The following is a 15,234-nucleotide window of genomic DNA, read 5'->3' as shown; positions in this document are numbered from 1 at the left end:
TTTTCCTAACCTTATGTCTAACAGAAGAGTTTACAGACAATCTGATGCCATTGAAATTTTCTGTTCTTGTCTTACCCTAGTTTGAAGCACTATTTTACCTAAGCAAATCTGTTCATTAACCCTGTTCACTTTTAACCCCATACTTCACCTATTCAGACTCAAGTCCTTTCAGGATCCAGTTTAAGATCTTCCCTTATTGCTCCAGCCAACAACAGCATTTTGGTCAAAGCCATTCAACAAGTCTCTAGGACATTCCAAAATTTCCCACATCTTTCTGTCTTCTTCTAAGCCCTCCAAACTGTCCCAACCTCTGCCCATTACCTAGTTCCAAAGTTGCTTCATTTATGGGGATCTTTAGAGCAGCGCTCCACTACCTGGTACCAATTTACTGTATTAGTGCATTTTCACACCGCTAATAAAGACATACCCAAAACTGGGTAATTTATTTAAAAAGAGGTTTAATTGACTTATAGTTCAGCATGGGTAGGGGGGCCTCAGGAAACTTAGAATCATGGTGGAAGGAGAAGCAAATACATCCCTCTTCACAGTATGGCAGGAAGGAGAAGTGCAGAACAAAGAGGCAAAAAGCCCCTTATAAAGCCACCAGATCTAGTAAGAACTCACTCACCATTATAAGAACAGCATGGGGGGGACCACCCCCATAATCTAATTACCTCCCATGAGGTATCTTCCCCAGCATGAGGGGATTACATTTCAGATTACAATTCAATATGAGATTTCCGTGGGGACACAGATCCAGACCATATCAACTGGGGAACCCTCCTATTTAGCAACAGGAAGTGATTCTTGTGTACATCACCACTCCGAGGACATGTGTTTTCATATCAAGAAATGTGGTTCGAGGGCTGACAGTCAGGGTAATGTAAGCATTATTACATCCAGAGGCAAGAAGAAAAACAGAATCTGACTCTTACATGCCAACACAGAGAAACGGAAGGTGGTCAGCAAAGACTTGACAAGGCTTCAACCCTGGTGAGGAAGAGGCTATTCTCAAAGGCTGGAGGTGAGTGCAGTGAGTAGCAACAAAATAGTGAGGAGACTATAGGGCATGTGGGGCAGGGAGCCAAGCAATTCAAACAAGAACCTTAATGCCATCTAAATCTACTTTGAATTTCTAGGAAAACATACTGGCCATTATTATTTTTTAAATTTATTTGTATTTTTATTATTTTTTTGAGATGGAGTCTCGCTATGTCACCCAGGCTGGAGTGCAGTGGCATGATCTCGGCTCACTGCCACCTCCACCTCCTAGGTTCAAGGGAGTCCCTTGCCTCAGCCTCCTGAGTAACTGGAACAACAGGCACGTACCACCACGCCCAGCTAATTTTTCATATTTTTAGTAGAGACAGGGTTTCACCACATTGGCCAGGCTGGTCTCAAACTCCTGACCTTGTGATCTGCCAGCATCGGTCTCCCAAAGTGCTAGGATTACAGACGTGAGCCACCATGCCAGCCCTCATACTAGCCATTATTAACAAATGCTTCCTAATGCTTCCTACATTTCTGTCTTTCATTAACTTTCTCATCTCCAAAAATTCAAAAATTTTCAACTCCTGGGACTGAGACTATCTGGTACCTTTATAAGAGTCAGGTTAAAAGGCTAATCAGAGACTCAAAAGAATGCAATCATTTGTCTCTCATGTACCTTTGACCTTAATGGCCCCTGCCACTTCGAGTTGCCCCATCTTTGCTTTGAGTTGTCCCACTTTTCTGGACCAAACCAATGTTCACCTTACATATATTGATTGATGTCTCATGTCTCCCTCAAATGTAGAAAACCAAGCTGTGCTCGGACCACCTTGGGCAACTGTCGTCAGGACCTCCTGAGGCTGTGTCATGGACATGTATCCTTAACTTTGGCAAAATAAGCTTCCTAAATTGACTGAGACCTGTCTCAGATATTCAGAGTTCACAAATCTCAACAGCAGTAACATCCGAGTTCCCCTTTGGATTGTTCTTGAGTCTCAACCTTTTCTCCTTTGGAATGTTCTTGAATCTCTACCTTTTTCCCTTTGAACTCTTCTTGAATCACTACCTTGTCAATAGTTCTTTCAGCAAGGTCTCTGTCCTACACAGCCAACTGCCAAAGAAAGGGCCCTTTTCTCACCTGATCACCTTATCCCCTCTAAATTTGCTAGCCACACATGGTGGCTTCCAAAGCAATCAGACCTAGACCTGTTCCAGTCTTCCTCTCCTTAGGTACTTTTCTCTGGAAACTTAAGATTCTGCTGGGTTAGGATGCAGGTGGTGACCAGACTCTAGTGAAGACCTAAGGTTTAGCATAACCTTGGAAAATAGTGCCCAAAAGGGTCGTATCTCAGCTGCTCAGGGACTGCCATGTCTGCCTGACTGTTCATATACTTACTCTCCCAAAGCACTCAGAGAACCTTATGTTCCAACCACAGATTATATTTTATTTCATAGAATCCATGTCTTATTTTATTTTCATGGTTTATTTTTAACCAAACCATGAAAAAGACAAAGTACTTCTTAGCTTGCCTTTCTGTTAAAAGGTCTAACTACAATATAATTATATTTCCTCAGTCTACTTCAAAAAAGCCAATGTCTGTCACAAAATTAAATAAATCTGGATGCTTCCAATATTATAATTTTCCATTTTGCTTGTACCAAAAGAATACTGCCTTATTCTACTTCTAGAATAAAAAGTAGCAAACTTGCAACTTCAGATCCACAAGCTTATTAAAAATCCTAATTTTAAAAATTCATTCTCTTGTAGTTGGGCAATAAATTTGAAAACACAATGCTATGACTGTCAAATAGGTATAGATAATGACATTAAATATGAATAAGCACATCATTTCATGAGTGCAAGATGAGTTTATAAAATACAAATGCTCTGACAGTAAGAAAACATACTGCTATATTCAATTATATCATCTGCCCAAAATACAATTGCTTCTATGTTTGGTAAATAGATTAAATCCAGGTCACATTCCTGCATTCAACTGAGTTTCTAGTCACTCCCTTTTCTCTAAATACTTGTGCTCTTTGTTTCTGCATGTTCTTAAGTGTCATCATTTATTGCTATAGGCATGATGGCTATATTTAACTAATAATGACAGTGGTTGTCATTAGATTTTAACTCAGTAACACTAGTCTGACATATCATTTGAAGTATGTCTTCAATTTACATTTGATTAAAATTACAAACATCCCATCTATCGTGCCAATCAAAATGTTGTCACCCTTTCCCTGAACTTTTCTATGAACTTTCTTTAAATAAGTTATGGCAGCTTAAAGTTAAGGCTAGCCCTGGGTCATGAACATATTTTAAAATACAACTTTTGGAATGGAGCAGATTAAGACCACTTGGGGCTCCTTTTATAAAAGGCCTTGATTTTGACCTACACATAGATATTGAGAGTTCAAAGCCTTTAACTCAGATTCCCATATCATGCTGTATACATAACTGCTTGGCAGGTATTTTAATTTGGTTGTATTTATTTCGAGATCTCAGACCTAGCAAATACCTTTGTTAGTAAAATCAGATATGTGTAACAACTTGTATGAAAACCTTGTGGAAACATACCTAGAAAGGATGGAGCAAAAGAAGGAAAATAAATAAGGGCAGGTAGAAAAATAATATTTTAAGTAACTATCATATGCCAGGTTTTTGTATCATCTTCTTTACTTCCCATAATACATCTGCGAGATGTAAACTTTTGTTTTGTTTTGTTTTTTGTTTTTTTGAGACAGAGTCTCACTCTGTCACCAGGCTGGAGTGCAGTGGCATGATCTCAGCTCACTGCAACCTCTGCCTCCCGGGTTCAAGTAATTTTCTTGCCTCAGCCTCCTGAGTGTCTGGGACCACAGGCGCGTGCCACCATGCCCAGCTAATTTTTGTATTTTTAGTAGAGATGGGGTTTCCCCATGTTGGCCAGGATGCAGTTGATCTCTTAACCTCGTGATTTGCTTGTCTCGGCCTCCCAAAGTGCTGGGATTACAGGTGAGAGCCACCACACCTGGTTGAGGTGTAAATTACTATCCTCAATTTACAGATGAAGAAACTCAGGCTTAGTGAGATTAAGTGACTGGCCCAGGTTCACACTGTAGTTTGCTTTCCTGGCAGTGATGAAGAAAGTCGAAACAAAGTTTGTTATTGTTATTTTCCTGAACCCAGCCAGCTATTCTAGGAAGGTAAAAGTGGACATAAAGTTCTCACTAACTTTAAGTCTTAATTATGTTTATAAGACGGTATTCTAAGTTTTCTGTTTAGACCAGGGGTTTATAGACACTTAATTTTCAAATAATTTACCTCTATTAGAAATATCCAAGAGTCATTTAAAGTATTACTTCATCTATATTACAGATAAGGACATTGAACTACAAACCAGTTTGCCCAAGACCAGACACAGGGACTAGAATCTTGCAACATCATCCGACTTCGAGTCTAGTGTCCTTTAAAATAAACAATAATGCATTTCTCACAAATCTCCTAACAAGATATCTAAAGCCTTCAAAAGTGAAAAGTTCGAATAGCAAACCGCTCAGAAAGCGTAACTATAGAATATATAAATGAATTATCAGGTAAAGTAACAAGCAGCGTAGGCAGACAACTAAGTGATTTGCTTTAGAGGTAACTGTTTCATTTTCAATTTTGTAAAGGCATGCAAGTTAACAGAACAGTATAGGTTTGCAAGCATCTGTATAGTAAACAAATGCAGTCCCTGTGAATGAATATAATTCAACATTTTGTGGTTATGTCAAGAATTTAGGTGTTTTTCAATGATTTGGTATTTGACAATATAAAGAGATGCTGCCAGTCACATGCAGGCTATAGATTTTCCTACTGGCTAAGAACACTTTATTGGTCCATCTCATAATTGTCTTGAAATCCACACCTATTTTATATAGTAAGGATATTCTATTCTTTTATTTACAGATTTAAAACTTTGGAGTAGAAACTACATAAAATATTTTTCCTATAGTTTTACCCTCACTTACAGAAATAGAAGGATCATATGCTGTCTGAGAAGAAAATGGTTATTTTTTTCTCCATATAATGCCATCTTCCTCCTTTTGAATATATATAGAGTAGTGGAAGTTAAAATGTACAAACAATCTAACCTAATAAATACACTATTCAAACCAAAAGATAAAAGGGAATTTGGGAAAGTCAGTCCTAACTACTGTAGCTGACTGAATGCCCTGCAGGTGAACACCACAAAGGCTGGTATCTGCTTTGGCAAGACTAAAGCAGCCATTGGTGTAGGCAGCACTATAGCGTCTTGAGATCTAGCAGCAGAAATATTAAGGTATGATGTGATGTGAGTAGTGGGTCACCTATTGAAACTTGTGCTTTTAACATAACAATTTAAAAATCAACAAATTCAGTAGACATAAAATGGAAGAGAATATAATGCATGAATCCAGGTTCATTAAACTAATGCATTTTTTGAAAAACAAATTATGACAGAACATTTCATTATGGACGCAGATATGAGAAAAAGTGTTATGCTGCTATTTAGAATGTGTCTTGTGTGTCGTGGAATTGAAATATTTCCAAATCATCAATAATTAAAATGATGAGAATCCATCATTTCACTGACACTTCTACATGAAAAGATGGCCTATTTTAAATGTGCTCACACATATTCTTGTCAATCACAAGCTGTCATAGCAAATTATTTCATTTTGTAGATCACATGGCAGTTAGTAGAAAATATCTAGGCTTAAATTTAGATCTTAGGTGTAGTATCAAGAATTCCTTTCATGCATTTTTTTCTGTGACTACATCTTTACAATACAGGATATAAAAGGTTTAAAATCTTATTCATAATACCAAGTTTCACTTCTTGTTAACAAAACTCAGGACTGAAATGAATCACTGTAAATGATAATTCTGAAAGCCCAGTAATAGAATAGGATATATAGGAGAGAGTAGAAATATAAAACCAAAAAATTTTAAAGACAATCAGAGCTCCATACAATAGAACTTGGACCTAACGAATTAGGTCTAAACAGTGTTTTCCCCTCATCTTATTTAAGATATTCAGGTAAGCACAGGGCACGAACCATTTATTATGCTATGTTTGCATTACTTACATACAGCTTCCAGCAGTTATAAAGAAGCTGAACTCATAAACTCCATGGATCTGATCCAAGATCCATGTGCTGTGTCACAATTAAGCAGAAGATTCAGGAAACTGTGAATAAAACCTAAACCACATGGCCATGAATCAGAAAACTTAATATGCCTTTTCAAGCAATTCATTAACTGCATACTCATAATTTCAATGAATTATTAATAAATGTAAAAACTTCAAATGCCAGAAGTATAATACCTAATAAGGCATCATTTTCAACAGTATTTATATAAAATATTTCTATGTTCCTGATCTTTTCCTTATACAATTAATATTTCTGATTAAATATTCAACTTTAAAATGTAAGAATCATTCTAATACTGCATTTCAACAAGGAATGCTTCATGTCAGTCTTGACCTTGGCCTGACCTCCATATGAAAGCTTTGTGTTTCAAGGTATGTGATGAATAGCTCTCTGGCTTTCTATTAGATCCAATGCCACTGGTTGTCAACAGTGATGCTCAAAAGGCGTAGTAAAATAGTTACAATATCAGAGATGTTCTGTAGGATTTTTTCTGTCTTAGTAAATCTGGAAATCGTTCTTAGGCAACTTCCTCTATCTACATTGCTTTTCCAATGAATAACGAAAACCAATGAAGTATGAAAATATAATGGCCAAAATATATACGGACTTGTTTGGCCTTCCAATGCCAGAAATAAAATAAGATCCATTTGATTTATGTTGTAAAATAGTGTTCTCAGTTTGAAGGATTTATAACTTATCTACTCAGTTTAAGTTCCTTAAAGGCCAGGACTTTTATCCCTATGCTGGGGCACACATAGTAGGTACTCAGTAAAAATATGTTTTTTTTAATTAAATCAAAATTTAAATCAGAGATGAAAGAATAATGATAAAAAAGAAATCAGACTATGAGCCACAGCTTTTATCTTTCTCTGACCTGGCCTAGTATCTAGCACATATAGACTCTCAATAAATGTTTATTGAATGAATAAAAGTCTGTAAATTAAAATAATGACCAGTTACCCATTGTATATAAAATATTTATGCTCATTTAGAAAGATACATCAGTAACAATCAATTCTGCCAACTGTTTTCCCCTATTTACCTTTAGCATGTTCAATTTTCCAACTTCTGATCATGTATCTTTAATCAACTTCTGATCATGCATCTACCACTTTCAAAGTTATTCATACAAGTTTTTATTTTAATGGTACATTTGTGGCTAGTTGGAAAATTATCGATTTATCTATAAAACAGATGACAGAAAGGTAATCTTCAAGCTGGTTTTGGTGGTTTGAAGAAGTGTATGTGAATATGTGAGTGATATATTGCATATCACTCACATCAAGTTAAATATTACCTTTCATATATAAATGTATATATATTTACATTTATATTCTTAACATTCTAAAAGAAACCAAACATCATTGTTTAAGCTTATCTATAAGCTTAACTTGGATGAATGGCTTTTCCCCATTATACTTATCCTAACTCTTTTTAATGGACATGAGATATGCTAGTCTGTGTCCAAGCTCACCTACAATTTCTTTTCTCAAAAGACAAGGCACATCTGCCACCTGCTCTACTCCGTGTCCCAGCAACAACTGTCGAGCAGCATAAAGATTGATTATCAGTCAAAAACCATTGCACAACACCAGATTTTGGTGGGTTAAGCTTGCTGATCCAGCAAGAGATGGTGTGAAATTTTCAGGAATGTGTGCCAACATTTTGGTGCTAAAAGAACAGCAGTGCATGTCACAGTGAAACACAGCCAAAGATATGCAGACAAAGCAGAGAAGTTTTTTGTTCTGGACTTGGCTTTTGAAAAGGATAAAAGAGAAAACAAAAAGTAGGAGGAAATTAGTTAGTACATTTAAAAATCATCCACCAAGCTCAGTCATGTGTGTGACATTATTATTTTAGGAATACATGTCCAGGAGATTTTCTTCTTAGCTTAGCTGTAAATAAGTTTTATATGTCTCTTCCACAATACCATTATTCATATGAAAGGCAAGCATTTCTTATTAATAACAATAATCAAGGATCTTAATGAAGCAATCATTACAAATATATCTGAATTTTTTAAAGTCACAGAAAAGTATTTTCCCACTAAGACTCATGTTTTTATATAAGCAAATGATTCAACTAATATAAAATTAAGGCAGCCAGCCATATTTTAAACTTAAAGCAAAATGTGAAAAATATATGAGTTTACACTATCAGATAGGTAATTTTCAATGAGCATTATAGCAACAAGCTTCTTCACAAGAACCAAATTATCTTAAATTTTCTATTGAATTCAAGAAATTGCTTATTTCCTGAAGATAAAGTTTATATAAGAGAGAAATGCTAGTATGACTTTATACAGTAACATTAACAGAAGGGAGATTTTCATCACCTCATCTGTAATGAACTCCAGAATTACTTTTATTCTACTTATGCAATTACTGCCTAGACTTGCCTTTGATTCACTAGCTTTATAGAAGTTGCAGGAAAAAATTACTTCTAAAAATTACTTCTAATAAAGTATAAAAAGCATAGGAAAGTACAGCAGTTAGACACACTGAATTTTTATGGCAAAGTCCTTATTCCTCATATTATTTAAATCTGATTACCATACATAGCACTTGATACCAAACTCTGGGTACAACATGCTTGGAAGAATATTCTTAGATAGTAGTGCTTTTATTTCTCTCTTAAAATGTATTCTTATCCACTGAAGAAAAAAATAATGCTATTTTTTTTTTTTAATTTTAGAAAATCTCCACATTTCTGAAATGTTGAAAGAAATGAACTTTTTGGCAAACCTTAATTGAAAATATGTGTAGGATTGTATTATACATTTTAAGGTAAAAAATAATCAAGCTGGAACATTTATTATGAAATGTGTTATTAGAAGAATCATATGTATATAAGAAATGTATATTCATTATTGGCCACATTTTCATAATTATGTTGATACTATCAACATAGTATCATAGTATGTTGATACTATCTGAAAAAACACCAAGAATGTAAATGAATAAATGATACTTGAAACTTTGAACTATTTTCTGAGAGAATAAGTCTAATGAATTATGTCTATTGAGTGTCACAGAAACTAAACAGTAAATTCAATAATCTCTGATTTAATTTATTATATTTTCACCATTTAACCTCCTGCAGGCTCCCTAATGTCTATTCAGATCTATATTAAATTAAGCACCAATGCTAATGAAGGGCAATAAACGTGGCTGTCAGTGGATTTTTCTTTCATTAAGCACATTATCCTCTTACTGAGCTGTAAATGCGTAAACATTAGTTTTGTTAAACCATGCAAAAAAGACAGGATGAAAATCATTTTTTAATTGCACCCCTTAAGCAATTCAGTATGTGTGGGGGTAGGGTATTTTTTAAATCTTTTTTACCTTTAATTTTTTTGAGTGGATTTAAAAAGGGCTCTCCCGTTGAAACATAAACATCGGCTTCATGGGGTATATCTTCAGGTTTGAGGGCTTCCTTGCCGTCTGCCAAGAACACTCGTCTTGCGGCCATGTTCAGATTCAGCTTTTCTGTGCACTGTTCCAGCAGCTAGAAGAAAGCAAGAGGTAAGTCAAAGTGATTTACGACAAAGAAAGTAATATATTTTCCTCAAAACGAAAGGTTCTAATGATCAAAATAGAAACCCAACTGAGTCACTTGCCACGTTTAGTAACTTGACCAATACAGTTATTTTCTAGCAGTTGAAAATATAGAAATAAAAGGTAAGTCACAGCATGAAGCATATCTAATTATTGACTAATTTTAATATTTAAAAGATCTGTCATTTTAATAACTCTACAAGGTATAATGCCATTGCATCTGTTTAATTAAATACACTATTTATATATTGAATTTTTTTAAAAAAGAGTGAAATTCCTATGAAATCTACATATATACAAGCAATCTGCAGATTCAGATTCTTAAAAAGAAAATATTAACAATAATTTTCTCAATTTTTATATTATAAAGAGAATAAGGGAAAAAAATAAAGCTCAGAAAACTTTGGAACACTAGTTACCAAGGTGATGGTTGGTACAGTAACTTTGGCAAAGACTGTTCTAGATCCATTTTTGTAAGCTGTTACTTTAATCACTCTTGGTTGAAGTTTGTGTCTTTGAGACAATCTCTGCCAATTCCAGGCTGACTGAAATTTTAAAGAAGAGAACTCTGCAACCCTGAAGAAAAAGAAAAACAGAAAAATTGATGCATGCTAATTAGTAAAAATTTTTAAATAAATATTATCCTGGAATTTTTTAAACAGGTATAAGCACTAAAGATTGTTCCTATGTATGTAAGTATACCTAACAAAACTTTTTATAGGATAAGATTGTTGTTACAGAATAACACTGTCACTATTTAAATATTCAAAAAAATTTTAAACACGGTGTTTGCCAAAACTGCTCATATAAATCAGAATAAATGATTTTTTATCACTTTACTTATAAAACACAACAGTCCTTTAAAAAATATATATATCATATGCAACTAAAAATTATATATATATGATATGTTCTGATAGCAAAAAATAGTAATATGGTCTCAATATCATGAAACAGCAAATGGCTAAGATTCTACACAAGTTTCATGTTTATCAAAATTCTTTAATTTTTTTAAAAATGATTTAAAATTCAAAAATATTTTGATTTTAAAATTTTGATTCCAAGTTTAATTGTATTGCTCTTATTTCAAATTGTCTGGAAGTGGTGAAAGTGAAGATTTCTAAGATTCATCTTCGGGCAAAACTAATTTTGATCTTTATGATTTTTCTCAGCAAAAGTATGTGGTAAACTAACATGTCAAATTTTCTTCATAATTCTCTAACCAAGTTAATTTGTAATGCCACAGAAGAAGAGTAAACATTTTAAAATTAAAATGTCACGTAAGTTAAAAACACAACATATTCACATATTCAAATATCTGAAAATAGTGGGGTATTAGTTTCTTGGCTTGATTGGTATTAGTTTTTACCAATATTTTCTTCTGTCTATGAACTCTTGTGTTAACAGTTTACGATAACAATCTTGACGTGAAAACATATTTACAAAATGGTTTTATAATAATGTCATTCAATTCTGTTTCAAACTATTGGTTAAATACCAAAAGAAAGCATTTTTATTTTTAAATAAGTTCGTGTGAGCAAAGATATTTCATGATCCTAGCCTGATTCTGCTTCAAATATTCTTTTCAGAGTTTCTGATTACCCAGGCTGAAGTATATCTCATATTTCCCACAGTGTAATTAACAACACTCTACTCTAGTGCTTTCAAAGAAAAAAACAAAAACAAAACCATAGAGATGTGTTACATTTTAATGTCTGAGATAGTCAATTGAAACATTATAAATTCTGCTCAAAGGAAAGAACTTCAACAGTAGGTTAAAAAGAACAGAGAACAGCTTTGATTACCTCAGTTGACCCACTGGAGCACTGACAGGTCTGTTTCTCTTGGATGCTGATATAAAACAAGAATTCTTTTTACTGTTTGATTTGTAGCTATCTAGGTCTGATATTTCATCATGGCTGTGATCTGATGCTGTTTGATGTGTGGAGTAATCTTGAAGTCCTGACCCTTCTGGTACTGCTGCTGAATGCACAAGTCTGTTGGGGCCAAACTGAGGCTGCAAATAATCATCAGTAGTTTTAATAACTGCTTTTGCTTGGGATGACATAAACTCTCTGGAAGAAACAATGCATGGAAGAATATAATTAATTGACTTGTAATCATTTATTAACAAATACCACATAATAACGAGTTATGTGCTATGTGCTACACAAAATACTACACACTTAGCCATTATTTTGTTTAATGCCTACAATATTCCTGGGAAGTGGTTATTATTTTTATTCCCATTTTACAGATTTAAGAAATTGAGACTCAGTGGGGTTAATTAACTTGCCCAATCAGTAACTGACAAGGTGGAAATTTGAACCCAAGCCTGTCCTGAAATAAAATCCACATTCATAACTATTAAGCTTCATTGCTTTACTTAATTCAACCAAAAGGAAGCTTGCATAATGTTTAAAACAATGTAAGTATTATTTTTAAATTCTTAGATCCACTTTATTTTCTAATACTTACTTAGCACTCTGCTGTTAAAAAATATGTGGGTCCTACCCTCAAGAAACTTGCAAATAATCCCCCAATAGAGAATATATGTTAAATAAACTGAAAATGAGTGTGTATCAACCTTAAAGATGAAAAGAACTCATTGAAGGCCATTTTAGAATGGGTGGGAATAAAGTTGGTAAAGCCTTCACAGCAGACCTGAGATTAGCCTAACTAACTCATCTTGGTTTGTTCAGGACTATCCTGGTTTTGGCACTGATGGTCACACATTCCAGGAACTCCCTCAGTCTCAGATAAACTGGGTCAATTGGTCACCCTACTGATATTTAGGCAGGAAGAGTAGTATCTGGATGAACTATGATGGGTGAACAGGGGACCACATGACCTGGAAGAATATATTAATCTATGTAGACACCAAGTTGGTAGGATGAATAGGTATAGAATGTACTGGTATGATAAAATAAAATAAGTTTCAATATATTTGCAAATATTGAGCTCTGTGGTGATCAGGCATAGAGGATAGTCAGGTTCCATGTATTACCGTAATTGGAACTATCTTTGCACAAACCAAATCTGCTTCTTTCCAATTTGCTCATTCCTCAATAGTTATTGCATAATATAACCCCCCCGAAACACACCCCCAATTATAAATTAACATATGTTCAGTGTTGAAAGCTCAGCAGGGACTGCCCCTCCTCCAAATCTTTCACATCCACAAATGTCATTACAATCACAATTATTTCTTCCAGCCTGCCCTCTTTATGCTCACAAACAAGTAAAATGGTCAATTATTTTCTCTGAAAAAATGAATGGTAGTCACACATCAGAGGGAAAACAGATGTTTGTGTGTGTGTGTGTGTGTGTGTGTGTGTGTGAGCTCATGCAGTGGACCCAGGGGAACTACACCTCTGGAATCCAAGCAGTTATATTCTGCTGTTGTTGTTATCACATGTTTCTATCCAAGTCTGCCCTGAACTGAGTACAGTACTGGGGAGAGGAGCGGCCTTCCCTACGCTCTGAAGTTCTAACCAGGTTCAAAACTGTGGCAAACAGTGCCTTGAAAGGGTCTTTGGACTCTAGCTCTGGCAAAGGTGGGACCTCCCTTCAGACCACCTAAGCCACTCAGATTTTGATAACGGTGGTGAGTGATGGCATGTGGTAGCAGTCATTTCAAACTGGCAGTGTTTCTGCAGCAACAGCAATGGAGCTTCAAATGGTCACCAAGCTCTTCAACCTGGGGGAAGACCAGTAAACAGCCAGGGGAAAGAATCACAGATCTCATAAACAGTTCCAAGTTTCCAATAAATAGTTACTTGAAGAGCAGATTCCCATATTTTTTTAAAAAATGGAATTCCCTACTTAAAAGTAGAATAAGGTGTCTTTTTTAATGAATGTATTTTGTTCATTGTGAAATATTCTTATAAATATACTAATGATTTTAATATAATAATCCATTATTCCACCACCACAAGGCAAAAGGTTTTTATTTTTTCATATTCTAAAGTTGTAATCATGTTATATCCTCAATTCTATTGCCTTCTGACTAAATATTGTTTTTCATGGTATTCACTAAATACCATTATTCATGTTGCTCTATGCTCTGTATGGATTTTATTGGAATATAATATTTTATCAACTGTATTGATATAGCCCTCTTGTACCTAGTTATGCATAGGCTGTCTATCATTTTTGTTTGTCACACACATCTTCCCCCTCTTCTGGTAACAGCACTTGCTTTCTTTTGGGAATGCAAACTCTTCCCAACTCCACATCATCCTGATAGGGTAAAGACAAGAGATTATAGGAGATTTACCCAGTGAATAGTGAAAATAATTAAATTTAAACATATGGTTCAACTTTATAATTTATATCTGAAAGTGGGAGAAGGGGTAGTTTTTCATGTTAAAGAGTTAATATTATTGGTCCACTAAGAATAGTCTTCAGCTTTGATTTGTTTTACAACATTGATGACAGGTTTTCAGTAAATCTATTTTTTTTTTTTTTTTGAGAAGGAGCATTGCCCTGTCACCCAGGCTGGAGTGCAGTGGTGCGATCTCAGCTCACTGCAACCTCTGCCTCCCAGGTTATCACATGTTTCTATCCAAGTCTGCCCTGGACTGCGTTCTGCCTCCCAGGTTCAAGCGATTCTTCTGCCTCAGCCTTCTGAGTAGCTGAGACTACAGGCACATGCAACCACACCTGGCTAATTTTTTGTATTTTTAGTAGAGACGGTGTTTCACCATGTTAGCCAGGATGGTCTCGATCTCTTGACCTCATGATCCTCCCACCTTGGCCTCCCAAAGAGCTGGGATTCCAGGCATGAGCCACTGCGCCCAGCCTCAGTAGTTCTTACAGAGTCTCAAACTCATCTTTCTTATAACAATTGATATGTGTTTCATAGCTTGTTAGGTGTTGGAGAGGATGATCACATACCCTTGCAAAGCCAACTTGTTCCACGTGGGAATTAAACCCACATAGTCAGCTTGCTAAATTGGTGCTGGAATGAAAGGTGTTAGGTTCATTCAGCTTTCAAGAAACAGAGAGGCACACTTAGGCTTCAAGTGATAAGGCTTATTATCAAGATACATAGAAAGTTACAAAAGTAAATAAAACCACTCCTGCAGGGCACAAAAATTGGAAGGCCATTCATGGCTGTCGAGGATACACTAGTGACTTAATTCTAGTAGACTCCATGCTTTTTGACTCAGCACCTCCTATCTCCTTCTGGGTCTACCTGCCTCTTCTTCATACATCATGATTGCCTGTTTACCTCTATCTTCCTCCTCTTTCCTCATGGCTTCTGCTAACTTCCTCTATGTGTCTCATTTCTATGCTAAATTACTTTCTTCAGTCTCTGTCTATATGACTTACATTCAAATTCCTCAAAGAGTTTAATTTCATCACTACCCAGGATAGGACACCCCTGTTGAGTAAAACTCTTATGTGAGGCAACCTCATGCTACTGGCAAGCCTGCATATGGGAAAGTACCTATTAATGGCCCAGCTAGAGATAGGACAGCAGGATGCACACTGGAGGTACACAGGAGGTAGGGTGATA

The 15,234-nt window shown here is 35.3% G+C and overlaps 1 protein-coding gene across 13 annotated transcripts in view; it reads right to left on the bottom strand.

The window, feature by feature from the left end:
• The window catches only part of LOC105471497 (doublecortin domain containing 1), a 503,306-nt gene that overhangs the window by 438,130 nt on the left and 49,942 nt on the right, over positions 1-15,234 (bottom strand). For 11 of the 13 annotated variants that reach the window (XR_011610715.1, XM_011723979.3, XM_071074912.1 and 8 more), the window contains exons 5-7: positions 11,516-11,727; positions 10,130-10,286; positions 9,498-9,660 (exon numbers count right to left, since the gene is read on the bottom strand). Coding sequence is in view for 12 of the 13 variants with exons in the window: in XM_011723979.3 (XP_011722281.2) it covers positions 9,498-9,660; positions 10,130-10,286; positions 11,516-11,727 (532 nt within the window). In the remaining variant the exon portion in view is untranslated. Of the gene's footprint in view, positions 1-9,497; positions 9,661-10,129; positions 10,287-11,515; positions 11,786-15,234 lie in introns of all 13 variants that reach the window. The other 2 variants (XM_011723981.3, XM_011723982.3) reach the window with 1 other exon arrangement.

Source organism: Macaca nemestrina, chromosome 12, assembly GCF_043159975.1.
Source record: "Macaca nemestrina isolate mMacNem1 chromosome 12, mMacNem.hap1, whole genome shotgun sequence".
NCBI classification, from domain to species: Eukaryota; Metazoa; Chordata; class Mammalia; order Primates; family Cercopithecidae; genus Macaca; species Macaca nemestrina.
Note: the sequence above shows the minus strand (reverse complement) of the source record. Positions and strands in the feature narration are given on the sequence as shown.